This window comes from Dromiciops gliroides, chromosome 2, assembly GCF_019393635.1.
Source record: "Dromiciops gliroides isolate mDroGli1 chromosome 2, mDroGli1.pri, whole genome shotgun sequence".
Taxonomy (NCBI): domain Eukaryota; kingdom Metazoa; phylum Chordata; class Mammalia; order Microbiotheria; family Microbiotheriidae; genus Dromiciops; species Dromiciops gliroides.
This window is the reverse complement of record NC_057862.1, coordinates 331,187,582-331,208,472: the sequence shown is the minus strand read 5'-3', so window position 1 is coordinate 331,208,472 and position 20,891 is coordinate 331,187,582. Positions and strand designations below refer to the sequence as shown.

Here is a 20,891-nt window from a genome sequence, read left to right as displayed (position 1 = left end):
GATTCAAGATCATAGTTGCCGTGTAAGCTCAAAATATTCAAGAAGGAAAAGGGAACATGCATTTGTTAAATACCTACTATGTGCCAGGCAGTATGCTAAACACTTCACAAAGATTATCTCATTTGATCTTTACAATAACCCTGGGAGATAAGTGTTGTTCTGATTCCCTCCCCCCACCCCCTTTTTTTTTTTTATAGCTGAGAAAAGTAAGGTAGGGGAAAAAAAGGTAATTTTCCAAGTATCACACAACTAGTAAGTATCTGAGGTAGAATTTGAACTCAAGTCTTTCTGATTCTAGGACCTGCCCTAGATCCATTGTGCCACCTATATAGGTGGCACATATGTCTCTCTATCTGATGGAAGGCCATCCATTTCTTCACCATGAATCATAATCAACAGACCTCCAACTGAATGCTTTCAGTAAAATCTGTGCCAACTAGAACCTGAGTGAATTAGCTAATTCAGGGTGCCCCACAGCCATGAATCAAATTGTTTACTTTTTGTAGTAAGAAAGAACTAGAAAACAAAGTAGATGCCCCTCAATTGGCAAATGGCTAAACAAACTGCAGTACAAGAATGTGATTAAATGTTACTGCACCATAAGAAGTGATAAATGGAAAACAACATTTACGATGACTACAACACTGTTAAGTGGAAAGAAGCAGAAAAAACAAACCAACCTGAATGCTATTTAATGATAATGAAGCTTGGCCTGGAAAAATATATGAGAATTCCCTTCTTTGCAGAGATTGGGGGTTACAGATGTAGGAGATTGCATATACTCAGATGTTTTGGTTAGTTTTGCTGAACTGTTTTTTCCTTCTCTTTTTAAATATTCTTTAATAGGGAGGATTCTTTAGGTAAGGGAGGGGAAGGTATATATTTAGAAATAAAGGTGATGTAAAAATGTAAAATATCAAAAGAAATTTTTTAACTGTTATCTATGTCAGGGATTCTTAAACTTTTTCTATTTGCAACCCTTTTTTGCCCAAGAAATTTTTACATGACCCCAGGTATATAGGTATACAAAAACAGGTATACAAAGTAAACATTTACTGCCAAATTTTTCACAACTCCGACATTCACTCTGAAATAGTGAAGGAAAGTGCATTAAAAAGGTGGAAGGCAGCTAAGTGACACAGTGGATAAAGCATTGACCCTGAAGTCAGGAGGACCTCAGTTCAAATCTGGCCTCAGACACTTACTAGCTATGTGACCCTAGGTGAGTCACTTAACCCTAATTATCTCCCAAAAAATAATAAGTCAACTGGTAGCCTGCAATCTCTAAAAATACTTTTTAAAAAAAACCTATATGGGGTCACTACCCACAGTTTAAGAAGATTTTCTCTATCTACAATTTCTCTCTAGGTTTTTAATGTGACACTGCTCTTTCCTTGTTCATCTTATACCTGTCCGACACTTTCTCAGTCTTTCTTGGCTCATCATCTATTACTGTCCCTTAATTGTGAATGTTGTCCAAGGTTCTGTTCTATGCCTTTCTTCTCTTCTTCCTCTATGCAATCTCTCTCAGTAGCTTCATCAGTGTTTATGAATTTAGCTACTATCTCTATGTAGATGAGTCCCCTGGGTGTGTGTGTGTGTGTGTGTGTGTGTGTGTGTGTGTGTGTGTGTGTGTGTGTGTGTGTGTGTGTGTGTGTGTATTCAACCCCAGTCTCTCTCCTGAGCTCTCATCAGTTGCCTATTGGATATTTCAAACTTAAGTCCCAGAGACATATTAAGCTCAACATGTCCAAAACTGAACTCATTAACTTTCCCCCTAACCCTTCCCTTCATCTTCCCTCTTCCAACTTCTGAAATTCACCCCTTGATGTTATCCTGCGCTCCTCACTCTCCCTTACCCCACCTATTCACTCAGCTGCTAAATCCTGCTGTTTCCACATTCACATCTCCACTCACAGAGCTCACTGGTTCAGGTCCTCATCACCTCTCACCTACATTATTGCAAGTCTCATAATTAGACTCCTGGCCCCTCTCTCCCCATTCCAGTCCATCCTATACACTGCTGCCAACATAATTTTCCTTACACAAAATTCTAGCCATGTGACTCCCTGACTCAATGAATTCTCCCACATTCCTGGGATAAAACATCAACTGCTCTAGTTAGCTTTTAAAGACTCACGAAATCAGGTCCCAACTTATCTTTATAGCCTCATTTGTACATTGTTTCCTCTCCTACATCCTATGATTCAGCCAAATAGGCCTTCTCTCTGTTCCTCACACATGACATTCCATCTCCCATCTGTATGACTTATATACTGGCCATCTCCCATGCCTGGATGTACTTCCTCCTAACCTCCACCAGAGTCCTTGTCTTCATTTAAGATACAGCTCAAGCACTTTCTGTGTGAAATCTTTCCTGATCCCTTCACAAGATAGTTTCTCTAAAACATGGGTTTTCATGGAACCCTGTGACAGTGAAGCCTTTAGACCATTACTAAGAATATTTTAGAATATTTTAAATGTATAAAATAAAATAAATAGACTTACAAAGGGAATCAATTTTATTGAAATATAATTATGAAAATATTTTTTAAAACATGTTCACGAGCCCTGGGTTAAGAACTAAACTACCTTGTATTTTACTACTTTGTAAATAGTATTTATTTACTTTATCTTTGTGCTGTGTGTTTTATATGTACTTATTCCATTAGAATGTAAGCAAGGATTGGTTCTCTATTTGTACTTCTATCCCCAGCACCTAGCACAGTGTTTCCTGCACCAAACTATCTATTACACACTTTTATAATACCCTGCTATTTATGGGCCAGACATATGTTGCATCTCAACTCCTCAGTGCTGATGGAGCCACATTGATTAGTGATAAGGACATGATCCTGGAGAGATGGACTGAACACTTCCATAGTGTTCTCAACAGACCATCATCAATCAATGCTGAAGCCATTGACCATTTACCTCAGGTTGAAGTCAATCCCTCTCTAGCTGAATTTCCAACTGAAGAAAAGGTTCTGAATGCCATTAAGCTCCTCTCCTGTGGCAAAGCACCTGGTGCTGATTCTATTCCAGCTGAGAGTTACAAGGTGGGGGGTCCATTGCTTATACAAAGGCTGACTAAAATATTCTGGGTTATATAGCAAGAGGTTATTCCCCAGGAGTTCAAGGACGCTTCTATTGTCCATCTCTATAAAAGTAAAGAAAATAGATCGTCCTGTGTCAATCACAAGGGGAGGTCTCTTTCTTAGTTATTGCCGGCAAGATTCTTGCCAGAGTCCTCCTTAATAGGCTGATCTTTCACCTGGAAGATGGTCTCTACCTGAGAGCCAGTGTGACTTCAGAAAAGGCCAAGGAACAGTTGATATAGTGTTTGCTGCCTGACAACTCCAAGAGAAATGCCAAGAGCAGAAAAGAGGTCTGTACGCAGTATTTATAGATCTGACCAAGGCCTTTGATACTGCAAGTTGTGACAAGTTTATGGAAAATAACATCAAAATCTGGTTGTACAGAGAAGTTAATCAGTATTGCATGTCAATTTCATGACAGCATGATGGCCCAGGTTCTGAAGAATGGACAATGCTCTTGTGCTCTCCCACTCACCAATGGAGTAAAAACAAGGTTGTGTGCTTGCTCCCATGCTTTTTAGCATGATGTAAGCATGGCATCAAGGTCAGCTACTGCATTGATGGTAAATTCTTCAACTTGAAAAGGCCACAGGCCAAGACCAAAGTGGAGAAAGTGTTGGTGCATGATTTTTTGCTTGCAGATGAAGCTGAGATGCAACAAAAATAAATGCTAATTAATTGAAAAGTGTTTTAAATTAAGGGCTTGGTTTTAATTACCATTAAAGGTCAATTCAAGCTATATGTTATGAACCAGGAACTCCTAGCATGCACAGTAAGAGGAAGAACAAGGTCAAGTTAGGAGTCCTGGTTCTACTGCCTACTCACCACACAACTCTGTGCAAGTTTGATCAAGTATCTTCTTGAACTGGGTAATGAGACATACCAGTCACAAGGGCTGAGTTCTCTCCTTAGAATTTATACTCAAATAGTTATAGATAAGTCAAGCTTCAATGAAGACTATGAGCTGAGAGACTAATGGAAATGGCCCCTAAGATCCAGTAAAGACATTTGCATTATTTGAGTATATTTCAGCAACCCAGTTACTGATTTATATAGGTCAGTCCTTCTTCAGCACAGGAATATGGAGAATAGACTGGAAGACAGCCAGTGGGGTCTCCGACTCAAGCCTTTGTCCCAAGGATAAAGCCAAACATAACATTCACACAACAAATATTACTTACCCCACTAGCTAATAGTTTCTCCCTGCTGCGAGTTCCATCTGATCTCTCCTTTGTGTCCCCTACCCTACATACTTACCTGCTCAACTCCCAGTAAAATGTTAAGGTCCTTGAAGACAGGTGGTGGCTGTCTCATTTTCAATTTTTATCCCCAGTACTGAATGTAGTACCTTGAACCTAGTAGAGGATCAATAGGTATGTGTTGAATTAGGATCCGAATTGTATGTGAACTGTAGAAAGGGAACTAGACAAAGGAAGCATGGGGGAGTAAAGAGCGCTGGGCTTGGAATCAGGATGAACTAGGTTCAGATTCTCTCTGCAAACATGGCAGTCCCCTAACCTCTCAGAGCCACAATAAATAATGGTTTGCAATGCAGCCCTTTAGTGGTGGAAGATTTCCATGCAGATGAAATCACACTTTCTTTGCATATGTAAAGCGTAATAATTTCCAAAAGTCAAGATAGAAATGATTGATGTTAATAGAGAACTGTTTAAAAGTCTTCAAAAATAGTCTGATAATACAATATGATTTGATTAGTAACAACAAAAAGAGATCAGAACTTCATTCTCAAAAAAAAAAAAAGAGACTGAATGGTAGTTCCTATCCACCCCCAGTATAGATAAAACAATTCAATTTTGTTCGGTTAATGACTCTTGATTGAAAGAGCTGAGGTATGTGTCAGCTTGTGAAGAAGACACTGGAAATAGTTTAGCAACCATCCTAGACATTTGAGAGATTAACAGCTCTTAATGCTACATAAAGTTGTAGTGCTACTGAGAAAAAAAAATCTCTCTCAAATATGTTAAGCTATTTTAGGGAATGAGGATCATGAGGAAATGTTTCTGCTATAGAAACATTAATAATCCTACAGTTTATGAGACTCCGCTTATTCCAAAGCCAAATGGGGGGAGGGGAGAGATAGGAAAGGAGTAAGAAATGCTTCTTAGCCTTTTAATTTAAATTCACTTACCCTGACCTATATAAGGTGTCCCTAAAGTCTGAGTATTTAATAGCTTAAAACTGCTCTGAGACTTTTGAGATACCATATTTCAGAATTCCTTCTCACTCCCAAGGGATCTTTTTCGAATCCTCAAGAATTAAAGTAAGCTGATGAATCTACTTCTGATGGACAGTGGAAAACTCCAGATCAGTGTGAACTGGAGAAATTAGCATCTATGGCCATAAGGTATTAACAAATAGACTGTCGAAGGGCCAGCATACTTTGTAGTAACTTTTTTTAAACTTCCCATTCCATCAGCTTTGTAGGATTAGCACTGTAAAAGTGTTTCCTAAACACTTCTAAAGCGCCTTCCCACAGGCTATGGATACTATTTGTCTTAGAGGAAAAGAAAAAATTTCTAATGTGCAGAATTTCCCCATAAGTTGTGCGACAGGTGAAATCTAAATTAACTGAGGAGACAAAGCCTCAAGCTTCCAAGAATATTGATTTATGAAACAATGCATGCCAATTGCATAACAAACTGAGACCAGGCCTCCTCAGCTTGGCACTGGACCCCAAGGATAGGGGTGCACAGATTTTTATGCATTAAAAGCCAACAATTAACAGAATATAAACTGAGATACAAGATTAAGTTATCTGATTTCTAAATGGAGGAAAGATTAGGACTTTCCAAGTTGGAAGGGGAAGAATAAACAGGTATGATTCCCTGAAATCAGAAAAAGAGATGTCCCACCTCCCCACCCCCAAGTGTCTGTATTCAATCAGAGAAATGAGGAAACAGTTAACTGACTGATCAGTATAGAGTCAGTTTTCAGATAAGATATATGGATTCCCTGAGATGTATAACTGTAAGAAAACTCCTTACATCAATCTTTGGATCTGACTCGATTTTTGGTCAGCATAACCTAGATCCTTAGGTAAGGGTCTAAGCAACAGGTGAGCATCTAGGTGGTACGATGGATAGAGCATCAAATCTGGAGTCAGGAAGACTCATCTTCCTGAGTTCAAATCTGGCCTTACACATTTACCAGCTGTGTGACCCTGGGCAAGTCACTGAACCCTGTTTTCCTAATTTTCCTCATCTGTAAAAAAGGTCTATGCTAAAGAAGGAAATGGCAAACCATTCCAGTATCTTTGCCAAAATAAACAAACATGAATGACAAAGAAACAGGTAGAGGTGGTCTAGCTTCCCAGCCATCCAGAGATATGTTCAAACAATACAATAAAGTTTTCTCACAATTCCCATAATTTAATAGTTTTCTCAGAAGACAGAAACTGGAATAGACCCATAATTAAATAGAAAAGGAACTGAGCTAGATCCAGAATTGAGTCACAAGAGGAGTCAGCATGGTTCACTGAATTCCCACAGTTGAGAATGCATCTAAAGAGGACATATTTCCTATAATGAATTATATATAGCATCTCCAACACCAAAAGGGAAATAGGCCAAGATGTTTATGGATTTACAGATTATAGGCAAAGGTCCCCTGATATTTTGTGAGTACTAAAATCATGAGAGAAACTAAGTAAAATTAATGAAAGTGTGCATATTTTCTAAGAAATGGCCAATTTAAATAATACTTTAGTCCTTCTCTAAGTAAGAACTGTCACTAGCCTCAGCATCTTTCTCATTATTACTAAACATGCAGCAACCTAAAGGAAAACAAGCAATGTCACCCATGAGAGATACAAAAGCACAGAGAAAGAATGTTACTCTTCTAAGAGAAGCTGTGTCTGCTTCCAATCCTGGTGTCAGTACATTTTTTAAATTTCATACTCCCAGGGGGCAGCTAGGTGGCACAGTGGATAAAGCACTGGCCCTGGATTCAGGAGGACGTGAGTTCAAATCTGGCCTCAGACACTTAACACTTACTAGCTATGTGACCCTGGGCAAGTCACTTAACCTTCATTGCCCTGCCCCCCCCCCCCAATTTCATACACCCTATCTTCAATCCCAGTAGTCCTTTCTTGGCCTAACTCAACAAATTAAGTTCTGGCAGGGGAAGATGTTACTCTATAAACCATAAGTCTCTAAATATTTTAATTCAGGAAAATCAGCAGTAAAAATGCATGATAGGGGCAGGTAGGTGGTACAGTGGAGCACCGACCCTGGAGTCAGTACCTGAGTTCAAATCCAGCCTCAGACACTTAACACTTACTAGCTGTGTGACCCTGGGCAAGTCACTTAACCCCAATTGCCTCACTTAAAAAAAAAATGCATGATGTAATTTTTTTTAAAAGGCTCCTCATCCTGACAAATCTAGGATTAAGTTTCATTTTGTCACTATTTGCCAAGTGACAGTTTTGAAGGTGAGCCCCAATTTCCTCATCTCTAAAAAGTGTGTTCATTCAAGGAGAGGAGAGATGGAAAAGGTGGACAGAGCTTTTACTGGTTAGAGCTGGAAGGGATATTTAGTCTACATTTCTAATTTAGTTTTATAAGCTGTTAAATATAAAAAATGATGGAACTGCCTGAATAACATAGCCCCAAATAAAGTTTACTACATAAAGAATTGCTTTATTAATACAAAAATGATTATAATTACACTGTAAAATAACAAGACATTTAAATAGGGAAGTCATAACACAGAGGTGGCAAGTCAATCTCATCCACGGCTGACAGAAGGCTCGAAGTTGATTCCAACAGATCTAGGAGAGAAAGATTACAGTTAAGGAATTCTGTACATGTCTGACAAGGCTTCACAAACCACAGCTCTGCTATGACACTAAAGAAAGATTCTGAATCTCAATCCTGACCTGAAACGTCAAGCTGTGACCACTGGGAAGCCGGCTTCTTGGGAGCACAAACACCTTCTGGCCTGGGTCAGCCTTAAAGTCCTCCTGAAGCACCTGTACTACCCTGCTCCTAAAGCTGAATTGTATTCCTCTTTGTCCTATCAAGTAGATGCACTTACCCTGATCAGAAATATTAAAACTGCAGGACTGGAAAATATTTCAAAAGCTCTGACCTCCACCAGTGCTCCCCACACTAATGCACTTTGCCATACCTTAAGAAGACAGTCTTTATACGTTGCTATAGCAAGGATTTGTTTGTTTATTCATAACTGGATTTGGCACCTGGCGACCAGCCTTCAGATGATAATCTCTGAAGGCCATTCCTCAGCCAATGTGGCACTAGCCTCACCAGAACCTGCTTGGTATAGCCTGTCTCAGCCTGTGCCCAACCAGTAAAATCAACAACAAGACCAGCTGTGGAACCAAAGGAGCTTTAGATGACCTTGAAGTTCAATCCTCTCATTTTACAAAATGAGGAAAGTGAGACAATTAAGTGATTTGCCCAAGGTCACTCAGCTACTAAAAAAGTAGACACACTGGAACTCCAAACTCCAGGCTCTTGACCTCTTGTCTCCAAAATAAGGAATGGGAACAAGATAATAACAGCCACCACCTGAAAATACTCATTACGGCTAGAAAAATAGCTTTGAGCCATCAAGAGGTCTTAAGTTTTCTATAATAAGGAAAGATCACCACTTCGCATGTCATTCTTTGCTATTGCCAAGAGAGGCCTTTTCTTCTATCAGCTTTTCAAATAAACTTGAAGATTCTTTCATCCCAGTCGAATGCCCTTAGAGGGATTTACAACATGAATTGTTGACAACCAAGAAAAAAAAAATTAGAATCAGTGGTTGCTTTTTTGTTTGATCATTCCTAAAGATACCACCCATGATTTTAATATTTAATTCAGAGTTGCCAAAATGGCTCAATTTTTTAAATCTAGAAGCTTGTCCTTGAGGTCTATTTCAATGGAAAGTCCTTCCCTACTGACAACAATAGTTGTTTGTTGTCAGACTACTTCGATCCCTAAAGATGTGACTTGTAAATGCAGTTTTCTCCCTTTACAGTAGGCAGCAGGAAGTGCCCTGAAACAGGAACATCTAATTGCTAACTATCCCTAAGGGATGAAAAAGAAGGAAAAATCAAATATGATAGCTTACCAGACTCCCATGTCATGGAAGGCAACAACACGGGTGAGGGTGGAAGTTCTACAAGCCTTTCAAGTGACTTCTCCTGCTCAAGCATCAAGAGGGGGACACCAGTCAGAGGCAGGTTTGCAAGCTGGTGTTCTTCAGGAACATCAAAACTCTCAAACTCTGTTTATAATGATAAGTCCATCTATTAATTCAACAGCTATTTCAACTCCCTTCTCGGAGGACAAATGTGTTTTTCTTATATTAAGACCTGACTTTTTAAAAAAAGTAACTAAGAAGAAATTAAGCCTATCATTTATAGAAAGTATACTGTCTTGCACATAGCAGAACCTTAAGAGTTCTTCCAACCCAAGGAATTCAAAGAACCTTCCCAAGAACAGCCCTTCTCTCCTCTGACACAACCAGCACCATGATGCAAGCCGTCATCACCTCACACTTGGACAACTGCAGTAGCCAGCTGGTTAGTCTCCTTGCCTTAAGTCTTTTCTCACTCCAGCTGTCAAACTGATTTTCCTAAAGTCTGAACATGTCCCCCTCTTCCTCTACTCCCACATTCAATAAATTCCAGGGGCTCCCTATTACCACCAGGATCAAACACAAAATCCTGTTTGGCTCCAAAACCTAGCCTCCTCCTACCTTTTCGGGCTTCTCATGCCTTGCTATCCTCCATACTCTGTGATGGCAATGGCCACCTTGTTATTCCTCCCACACAACACTATATCTCCCACCTCCAAGTAATTTTACAGTCTGTCCCCAACACCTAGAACCCTATCAGTCCTCATCTCTGCCTCCTAGTTTCCCTGGATTCCCCCAAGACTCAGCCAAGAAACCTCTTAACTATAGTGTCTTTCCTCTGAGACTTCTCTCAGTGTATCTTGTACATAGCTTGTTTCTACATCGTTTCTTGCATGTTATCTCCCCCATTAAACTATGGGCTCCATAAGAACAGGGACTGGTTTGGGGAGGGGAGGCGGTGCCTTTCTTTGTACCCCAACACTTACAAGGTGCCTAGCACATGGTAAGCATTTAATAAATGCTAATGACTAGTTCCCTCCTTAATGTTACCTTGGACATACCTAAGAGGCATTTTTAAAAAAGGACTACATTAAGAGCCTTTGCTTTTCAAAACTATTTTCAATGGTAAGTAGGAAAAGAAAAACCAGCAGAAAAAAAAGCTACTACTCACAGGCTTAACAGCATCTCCAAAGGTAACAGCTTCCCTTCATCAAAAGAACTACTTTTATTATGTTGGAAATATTCACTACAATAGTCATTTGCAGAAGAAACAATCCCCAAGCTTAAAAAAATTATATTCCATTTCTCTACTCGAAAGTGATATTATGTTTAGGAGTTATAGAAAGTTACAGAAAAGCCCTACATCTCAACAGTATACACTAGGTATACAATTTCTTAGCTACCTAGCACCTCTTGCAGGAAAACTAGAAATATTTAAGGCCCAAGATATGAATTCTCACACTCATGGGCAATTAACCCTATTCCAAGCTAGTCAGTGTTTTCACTCTGAATATTCCACCCTGTCACTATACAGACTAAAAGGATCACACTCTCCTTCAGCACCCTTTATCTGTTACATACACAGATCCTGAGATATTTTCTTCTCTAGACTCAATGCGTTTCTTGATCTACCAGTGAGTGGGAGGTGGCATGTTTTCTCCAAATTATCTCCTGGTAGAACATATATTTATTAGAATGCCCCCAAAACGTTCTTGTGGGTAAGCTGAAATCTTTCCCTCTTTTGAACTCCTGTAGTACTTGGTTTGTGTTATTCTCAGGGGCCTTAACTAAAACGTAAAAACAGGTACTGAATTGTCACATGCTGCCTTGTCTTCCTTACTAAACTAAACTGGGAATGTCCTGGGGAGCAGGGGAGAAGGAGGCATAGTCACATATAGCCAGCAACCTCCCTTATATATAGTAGATACCAAATATGTTTGTTGAATAAATAAATAAAAGACCTTAAAATATGACAGAGCCTTAGGTCATATCTATATCTAGGAGGTGACTCACAGTTAAACTAAGACACCGTGAAGAAGCCAAACATACTCACAAAAAAATGTTAAGTAATAAAAGAATGCATACTTACCTAGTGGGTTGAAGGGAAAGAAATTTTCTATTTCTGGACATGTTTCGTTTGGGAATGGAACCGAGGTTTTTTCCGTAGGAATCTTTTCAGTCATCTAAAGAATAAAATATATAAAATTAGTAAAGTTAGACAACACTTACCAACCAATCTCATATACGAGATAATGACTAGAGTTTAAATTATTATGACTAAGCTACCAAGCTTACAGTTAGAAAACTTTATGCTAACTTTAAAACAATTCTAGCTTCTTTATGTGTCATTATAATTCAAAGATACAACTCAGCACACTGTTCTGGTAGCATGGCTCAAATCTTCTTAAGAATGAAAAATACTGAGTCCTTAGTTATTACTGGTAAGTGTCGATACATCTTGCTAGGGATGCAGATTGAAGTCAATTAAAAAATAGTCAATTCAATTATCTGCACTAATGGAGGAGAAGATAGGCATGAATAATCTAAAATAAGATAACAAAAAAGTTGACTTTTAAACACATGATTTTCTAGCTGATTTATCATCCTAATTATTATATTTTGCTTAGGTTAACATTAAAATGAATTTGCATTTTTTTTTTGTACACTTCAAGCAAGTAAGAGAAGAAGGTGCTAAGAATATGCCAATGGACTCTGTAAGTCTTGTCTGATTGTATTCTTTTATCATTCTGTTTCCCTCTGCTTTATGGCTTCTAACCCTGGACTACATCCTCACTGTGACCTTTCATCCTTCAATCCTCAGCTTTATCCTAGGCCATCATCCCTGTGCTAGCTCTAATCTCCTTCCTTCCCCTAGTAAACCAGTTCAACTCTGCAAGAGAATCTCTCAGTCCCTTATCCCACTGCTGATCATGACTTGACAAGCTCCAACCTTGGATGACGACTCTCACCATTCACTGCCTTCACTCTTATTCATATGCTGCTAAATGGAATTAGAGAAAAACCAAGTGGACACAGAACATGCTACCTAATCTTACCTGCACCTTCGTGGCAGCCAGGCCACACTTTTATACCTCCCTAAGTGACCCATTATTCCTCTCCCCACAGTGGCTCTTCCAGACCTTTCCACCCTTCTCAATCCTCCCACAGTAACCCCTCTCTCCCTACTCTCTCAGCTGAGGATGCTGCCTCTTACTTCACTGAGAAAAATCGAGGGCATTCACCATGAGCTCCCTCTTCTCCCCATCTCATTTCACTTCACTCAGGTGTCTCCCCCCACTATCCTCACACATTGCACCTGAAGAGGTGGCCCCTGCTCCTTGCCAAGGCAAACTCCTCTACATGCACCTTTGACTCCACTCCATCTTGTCTTTTCCAGGAGGCGGCCCCTTCTATCACCCCCACTTTGACTAAACTCCTCGAGAAAGTTTGTGACTCCATTTCCTCTTCTCCCTCTTCAAAACTTTCTGACTTCATTCAAATGAAAACACTTTCCAAAGTTATTAATGATCCCTTAATTGCCAAATCTAATGAACTTTTCTCATTTCTCACCCTTCTTGATTTCTCTGTAGCCTTTAACAATGTCACTCACCCCCCCACCCCTCTTCTTTTTGACTGATTCTCTGGGGTTTTAGTGACATTACTTTCTCTAGGTTCTTTTCCTATCTCTCTAATGGCTCCTTTGCTAGATATTCATTCAAGTCACTGCTACTGATCCTGGGCATCCTCCAAGGGTCTGTCTTGGATCCTTTTCTCCTCCTATACTAATAGACTATTTTACTTGCTCTCATTGGCTCCTATGGGTTCAATTATCTTCTCTCTCCAGATGACTGTCAGATCTATCTATCCAGCTCTAACTTCTCTCCTAAACTCTAGTCTCATATATCACCAACTGCATACTGGACATCTCAAACAAAATGTCCCATGGGCAAACTCAACACATCCAAAACAGAGCTCTTCATCTTTTCTCCCAAAGCCTCCCTTCTTCCCAACCTATTACTGTCGAAGGCACCCATTATCCTGCTGGTCAAACCAAGTCCACCACTTCAGTTTCATCCTCAACTCTTTCTCACGTTCACTCCACACATCCAATCTGTTGCCATATCTTATCATTTCTATCCTCACAACATTTCTCATATACATCCCTATCTTTCCACTCACAGCTGCCCTCATCATCTCACATCTGGACTACTTCGGGAGCCTCCTGGCTGGTCTCCCTGCTTCACGTCCCCACTCCAGACCATCCTACACTCAACTGCCAATGGGATCTTCCAAAAGTACAGATTTGACCATGTAACTCTCCTACTCAATATACCCAAGGCCTGGAATGCTCTCTCTACTCATCTGTGCCTCCCAGCTTCCTTCAACATGTGCCTCAAATTCCATCTCTGCCAAATGCCTTTCCCAGGCTTCCCCTTGAACCTCTCCAAGATTCTCTCACATTTACATTGTATTTATCTTGTATGCAACATAGTCCTTAAAAACAAAGATGTTTTTGCCTCTTTTTTATGCCCATAGCTTAGCACAGTGCCCAACAGGTAATAAACACTTAAAAAATACTTACTGATCAACTATAAACAAAGTAGGTAGATTCCCATCAATTGGGGGAATGGCTAAATAAAGTGTGGTACCTAAGTGTAACAGAATATTATTGTATTGTAAAAAAGAAATAATGAATACAGAGAAGCACAGAAATAAATAAGAATTGATGCAAAATGAAGTAAGGAGAACCAGGAAAACAATATACACAATGACTACAACAATTTAAATGGAACAAAAACCAAAAATTTAATCAAAACTGAAATCTAAGAAATTATAATGACCAAGTTTGGTTCCAAAGAAGGAGACATGAGTAGGAATCTCCTCCCATTTCTTTAGAGAAGTGGGGAACACTGCACATATAACATCAAACTTTTTCAATGTTGTTTATTTTTGTTGAACTTTTTTCCCCTTCTTTCTTCATAATACAGGAGGGCTCTTAAGAGAGATTGAGGGAGATAAACAGAGGGAAATATAGGTGATATAAGAACAAAAGAGATCAAATGTTTTTTGTTTGTTTTTCAAAAAGTATGCCGTAGAAAGTCACAAAGGATTAAAAGTTGCAAAAAATAAGCAATAAAATGCATAAGTGGAATGTGACCATCACATGACAAGCTGATGAAAACCTCAGTGCCCCACCCCGCCTTAATTCTCACAAATGCCTAAGGAAATATCACCTTGAAATACAAAAATTCCCATTATCTCACCTTTTTGGCAGTGAAGTTTTGCCCTTTCTGTTTGAGGGGTTCTTTTCTCTTTCCCCCCAAGTTTTCCTTTTCTGTCGTCCTGTTGACAGGCCCCAAAGCTTTTCTGACAGATTTGGATAAAACTGGAGCTGCAGCAAACACTTTGCCAGCCTTGGGAGTTGAAAGCTGAGCTCTTCCAGATAACGCTTTGGTGGCTGAAAAGAATTTTGTCATCAGCATCCCATTCCCTGAGTCAACTGTACCACTTTACCAAGCCATGCTATTGACTAATTCCTGAAACCCACTCTGTACATAAACCCTTGCCACTGCCCTGTGTGCTAGACAGTGTCCCTGACAGCACTGCTTTGGGATTGTGTCAGGATGCCAAAACTCAAAAGACACCTCCTCTTCATAAAGTTGCCCCACTAAGTGACTTATCTTAATGTGCTTGGTTAATCCAAGCACAATGATTATTTTAGAATGAGTGCCCCAAATTGTGTACATAACAAGCATCAGGAAAGGGCTAAATAGTAAGAGATACCTTTAAAGAGATCTCTAAAAATATATTACTTAGAACAAGTCATCAATACAACAAGGGGTGGATCCCATGGTATCTGTATGAACATGATATGACCAGTAGGAGTATGTAATGGAATTTAAACTTATTAAAGTCCTTGTTCAAAAAAAAACCCAACAATTTAAGCCCTATTTAACTATCTACCAAAAATAAAATTCCAACTAGGGAAGATCCTCACCCAGGGGAATCAGGGAATACTGATACTGATTAGAATAGAGACAAGGGAGAATCCACACCAAGGAAAGGTTACATACATATTACCTTTGTTATCTTTTAACCAATATCAGATATCCATTGTCATTTTGACAACTGCCACTTTACGATATAATTTGAGGTCTGGAAGTACTATGTCACCTTCATTCCCTACCTCTTTTCATTTTTTTTCCAAATGAATTTTGTTATTATTTTGTCAAGTTCTGTAAAGTATACTTTTGATAATTTGGTTGGCATAGCATTAAAACCATAAATTTACTGGAACACTAATGCATTGTTGGTGGAGTTGTGAGCTGATCCAACCATTCTGGAGAGCAATTTGGAACTATGTCCAAAGGGCTATGGGACTGTGTATACCCTTGGACCCAGTAATGCCACTACTAGGCCTGTATCCCATAGAGATCATAGAAAAGGGAAAAGGAACACATGTACAAAAATATTTATAGCTCTCTTTGTGGTGGCAAAAATTGGAAATCAAGGGAATGTCCATCAAATGGGGAATGGCTGAACAAGTTGTGGTATATGAATGTAATGGAATACTATTGTGCTGCAAGAAATAATGAGCAGGCAGATTTCAGAAAAACCTGGAAAGACTTAAGTGGACTGATGCTGAGTAAAGTGAGAAGAACCAGAACATTGTACACAGTAACAGCAACATTGTATGATGATCAACTGTGATAGAGCTTGGCTCTTCTCAGCAGCACAATAATCCAAGACAATTCTAAAGATCTCATGATGAAAAATGTTCTCCACATACAGAAAAAAGAATTCTGGATTCTGAATGCAGATTGAACCATACTGTTTCTACTTTTTTGGTTGTGTTTTTTTTCTTTCTTTGAGGTTTTTCCCTTGTGTTCTGATTCTTCTTTCACAACATGACTAACGTAGAAATATGTTTAATGTAATTGTACACATATAACCTATATCAGATTGCTTTCTGTCTGGGAGAGTGGAGGAAGGAAGGGAGGGAGGGAAAAAAATTTGGAACTAAAAATCTTAGGGAAACAAATGATGAAAAAACTATCATTACATGTAACTGGAAAATAATTAAATACTTTTATGATTTTTAAAAAAACTATAAATTTACTTTTGTAATATTATTGTTTTTATCACATTGGCATGGCCCAGTCATGTGCATTAAGTATTCCTTCAGCTATTTAAGAGGTTCTGTATTTCTTTAACAAGTATTTTGCAGATGAATCTATATAAGTATTCTGTATTACCTAGTAAACTCATTCCCAGATATTTTATGTATTTTATAGTTATTTGGAATAGGGATTTCCCTTCTTATTATTGCCTCTGGGATTCTGTCATTATTACATGGAAATGCTATTGATTTGTGAGGGGTTTTTTTTGTAACCTCTGACTTTGCTAAACTCTTAAGTGTCTCAGTTAGTATCTTTGCTTATCCCCTAGAATTTTCCAAATAAACCAACAGGATACATAGACATTTTATACACCTTATACAATTCCCAAAGTCCAAGCTCTTCAATAAAAACCTTATTCACAGCAACCCTATATACCCATCAGAATCAAGCAGACTTGGGGTAGCTAGATGGCACAGTGGATAAAGCACTGGCCCTGGATTCAGGAGGATCTGAGTTCAGATCCTGTCTCAGACACTTCACACTTACTAGCTATGTGACCCTGAGCAAGTCACTTAATCCCCATTGCCCCACCAAAAAAAAAAAAATTAATCAAGTATACTTACACTTCAACCTGTCCTTAGGTGCCATGTGAGAACCTGGTTCTCCATTCTCCTTATCAACATAGATTAGTGTTGCCATTCTGGATTACCGGAGGGGAAAAATACATAGAAAGTGGAACCCTGTAGTGGAAAAGTACAATGGATCAAGCCTAATAGGAATTGGATTTAAATCCAGATTTTATCTGCTAGTTAAAGTAGACAGTTGACAAATCAAATCATTGGGCCTCACTCTCTTTATCTATGTGATGAAGGAGTTAGAAGAGATGATCTATGGGTTCCCTCCCCTTTCTAGAACTGACTCCTGAATGAATGAAAAAGTATTTATTAAATACTTCCCATTAGAGTAGCATTGTGCTAAATAATAAGCCAGTGCTTTCTTCAAAGAGCTTACATTCTGACAGGGAAAGAGATAACACATATATGGAGTGTTTCTGGTACAAGTAAGAATTCCCTAGTCCTCACCAAGTTCCCACATGTTCAAATACAAAGAAGCAGCAGTTCCAAAGACATGGGCCAACATTTAGTAAGTACAAAAGTCAATAAACTTGATAATTACTGAGTAAGGGTCTCATCCTAGAGAGTTGTTCTAGAATCACTTAAACCAGTATGTAAAAGCTAAAGTGTTTAGCTATGAGAGAGAGTAGCAACTGTTTTTTGTTCCCATGGTACCTATTTTACAACCTTGTACATAATAGGCTCTCAAACATTTGAGACTGTTATTTGTCTAAATGCATTTTAGTAAGGTTAGCAAGTAAAAGAGCTAAATTCAAAATGAACAGAAATATTCCTCAAGTTATAAAATGCAATTCCCCTCACTTTATAGATGAGGGAACTGAGGACCAGAGAGTTGAAGTCATGACATGTCCAAGGCAACACAGCTAATAAGTAAAGTGTGAGCCCAGAGGGTCTGATTCCAAAGCCATCCTGACTGATTGACACCCTTATTCGATTCAAACAAGCATGCGGTAAGTACACAGGCAGATGAAATAGTGTATGCCCTCGAGGACCTTGCACTGTACTGAATGACACACAATGTACACTGATGAGTTAACCATAAGTCAGTGAACAAAGGAGAAAAGAACCATATCAACTGCAAGGCTAAAAAGGGATCCTATGGGAAAAGGAGGCATTCGACCTTAGCCTTGGAGAAGGAAGGGGTTGAGGGGAGGATATTTATTCAGAGCTTTACGTTTTGGAAAGCCCTCAACAGACATGAACTCTAAGCCAGAGACATGGCTAGAGTGCATGCCTGAGCATAGAAACTGAGAAGAAAAGTGAAGTTTGAGGAACAGTTAATAAGTATGCCACTTAGGACATAAGAGGGGTCACATGAAGGGGAGTGATGTGAAATCAGCTTGGAAAGGTAGGTTTGAATCAGACTGTAGAGGAAGGGCTCTGAATGCCACCCTGCAAAGCTCACAGCAATGCCAGTTAGGTACCATAGGTGTGACCTCCTGAGCAATCCCATCACCCTCTGGGGCTGTTTTATCATCTCTAAAATGAGGGAGTTGGAACTAAAGATTCTTCTAGTCCTGAAATACAATCCTAAGTCTTTTCTTCTCTTCTAGGAACCTCAATTTCCTCCTATGAAAAATAGAGGCATTGGTTCTTCTTGAACTGATCTACCTCAAGAGGAAGGCACTGGGCTTCTCCTCCTCTCTATTTGACTACCTTTCTTTACTCCACAGCTTCATACTGAAGAATACCAATGACACCAATGATGTCCAGGGTCATTAAAGAACTCTTTTTAGAGCATTGAGTCAGGAAACATGGTTATAAAAATGCTAGATTCTTATGCTAAATGGTCACTTTATCCCAACAGTTTCTTAAAGATAAAGGAGAATACCTTCAAGAGGCATCATGGTATAGTGGACAGAGAGGTTTTCCTCAAAGCCAGGAAGACTTGAGTTGAAGTCCTGCCTCTGAAACATACTGATTATGTAACCCTGGAAAAAGTAACTTAAGTAAGTTCTCAGTGGTCTAAGACCACTGCAAAGAAGATGCCAACTTGCAATGGTAAAGGGACTTTCCTTGCCCAGTAATGAAATCAGAGGCTCAGTCTGTATTCCTGAGAATAAACATTTGAATTAGAATCAAAAAACCTGGCTTCAAATCCATCTCTGTCCCTACCTGTGTGACCTTAGACAAATCACTTAACCTCTCCTGACCTGTTTCCTCCTCTAAGAGCCTTAAGAATGGACCAGAGGGCCTCTAAGGGCCCTTCCAATTCTAAAACTCTAAAGAGATAATGTCTCTAGGATCAAATATAAACTTTGCTATTTGGCATTTAAGGACTTCACAATCAGATTCCAGCCTACCTTTTTTCAGATTCCTACATTACTGTATGAATAATGGACACTGAGGTCCAGCCAAACTGGTCTTCTCCACACACTAAGGTTACATCTCCTCTCCAGTCTTTGCATAGGCCATCCCAAATGCTTGGAATTCACTCCTCCTTCCTCAAACCGACCTGCTAAAATAAAATCCCCGGCCTCCTTTAAAGCTCAGCTACAGTACTCCCTCCTAGGTGAGGTCTTTCCTAACAACAATAACCATCATAACAGCAATGGCAGCTAGTATTTATAACACTTTGAGGTTTGCAAAGCTGTTTACAGATGGCAGCTCATTTAATCCTCATAACAACCCTGAGAGGTAGGTACTATTTACCCCATTTTACAGGTGAGGAAACTGAGGAAGTCAGAAGTTAAGTGACCTGCCTAAGGTCGCACAGCTAGTATCTGGGGCCAGTTTTGATCTCAGTTCTTCCTGACTCCAGGTCCAGCTCTGAGCATCCAGCGCCTGTAGCTGATGGTGGAGAGGGGCCCTTCCCTTCCCTATTCCACCCCTATTTTTTTTTTTTGGTATTACCTTAAACTTAATTTAAGAGGCAGCGGGTATAGTTGATAAAGAGCTAACCTTGACACCAGGAAGACCAAAGGTTCAAGTCCTGTCTCTAGCACAGGAATAATAGTCTATAAGACAATTAGTTGTAGAGAAGGTGCCAGCCTATATTGGTAGAGGGAGTCTCCTCACCTGAGAGTGCTCTACTTAGTAAAGAGAGGGGTTCCAATAGTCTTAGTATAGCTTTAACACTTAATGACTTCACTGTACCAAGACTTTTGGGCCACTTTATGTTGTATCTACTTATATACGTACAGAGAGAACGTATGTTCCCTTCAGGGAGGAAATATTTTGCTTTTTGGTCTTCGCATGCTCAGAGCCTAGCCCGGTCTCTGGCACACAGTTGGCACTTAATAAATGCAATACCTCCCAGGTGCGGAAGGAGGCTGCCCCAATCGTACACTGCTCCACCCGGCCCACAGGAGGGAGCTCCAGCGCAGCCGCAGCCGCGCCCTCGGGGAGTCTTGGGAAACCCCGGGCATTCGGGACCCTCGGGAGGCTCGGCTCGCTCTCCCCATTCACGCAGCCACCCGGGGGGGAGGGCACACGTGGCGACGCAGCCGTTTCCCCGCTTCCCACCAACCAACTTCCCTTCGAGGGCCCTGTTTCAGGGCAAGCCCCGGTCTGCGTCCCTGCCCCCCACGCCCAAACCCGCCAACTCGCCGCGCCGGACTCGAAATTCAGCCTCTCCTCCAACCTCAGGCAGCCCTACCCACGTGGGGTCCCGACTGCCCCGCGGGTCCGAAATGCAGAGCGGAGCCGATACCAACCCACACTTACCGCAGTCGTTAGCAGTTGAGCCGGGCTTGTTTTCCCAGGCTTACGTTTAAACGGGAGCCCGCGCCCTCATTGGCTCCCCGGCTGAAGAGGCTGGGGCGAGGCCTCCGGCTGAGCCAATGAGAGAGCCCGCGGAAGCCCTGCCCGCTTTGCCGTGCAGACTGGGGGAGAGAAAAGGCTCTAAGGAAGTTTTGAGGATCCACTTTCTAGGAGGCTGCTCCTAACTGTACCTGGACTTGGAGCACGAAGACTTAGGTTCTAATCCAGCC

The 20,891-nt window shown here is 40.2% G+C and overlaps 1 protein-coding gene across 2 annotated transcripts; it reads right to left on the bottom strand.

The window, feature by feature from the left end:
* Positions 1 to 7,753: 7,753 nt before the first annotated feature.
* PTTG1 (PTTG1 regulator of sister chromatid separation, securin) lies at positions 7,754 to 20,670 on the bottom strand. Of its 2 annotated transcripts, none has more exons than XM_043987725.1 (6): positions 20,626 to 20,670; positions 16,948 to 17,064; positions 14,468 to 14,661; positions 11,293 to 11,386; positions 9,195 to 9,350; positions 7,754 to 7,887 (listed from the first exon to the last, which is right to left on the bottom strand). In XM_043987725.1, exons 2-6 carry the CDS (start codon positions 17,021 to 17,023, stop codon positions 7,805 to 7,807), a joined length of 603 nt encoding a protein of 200 aa, XP_043843660.1. In that variant the 5' UTR covers positions 17,024 to 17,064; positions 20,626 to 20,670; the 3' UTR covers positions 7,754 to 7,804. The 2 variants fall into 2 exon arrangements, with proteins under 2 accessions (XP_043843660.1, XP_043843661.1); XM_043987726.1 differs by lacking the exon at positions 20,626 to 20,670 and adding an exon at positions 20,519 to 20,575.
* Between the last annotated feature and the right edge of the window lie 221 nt (positions 20,671 to 20,891).

Coding starts and splice junctions, on each gene's coding strand:
- PTTG1 (XM_043987725.1), bottom strand. CDS start 17,023: ATGGCAACACTAATCTATGTTGATAAGGAGAATGGAGAACCAGGTTCT. Junction 14,662..16,947: donor ACCTAAGGACAGGTTGAAGT/GTAAGTATACTT, acceptor AATTCTTTTCAG/CCACCAAAGCGTTATCTGGA. Junction 9,351..11,292: donor CTTTCCCTTCAACCCACTAG/GTAAGTATGCAT, acceptor CATTATAAACAG/AGTTTGAGAGTTTTGATGTT.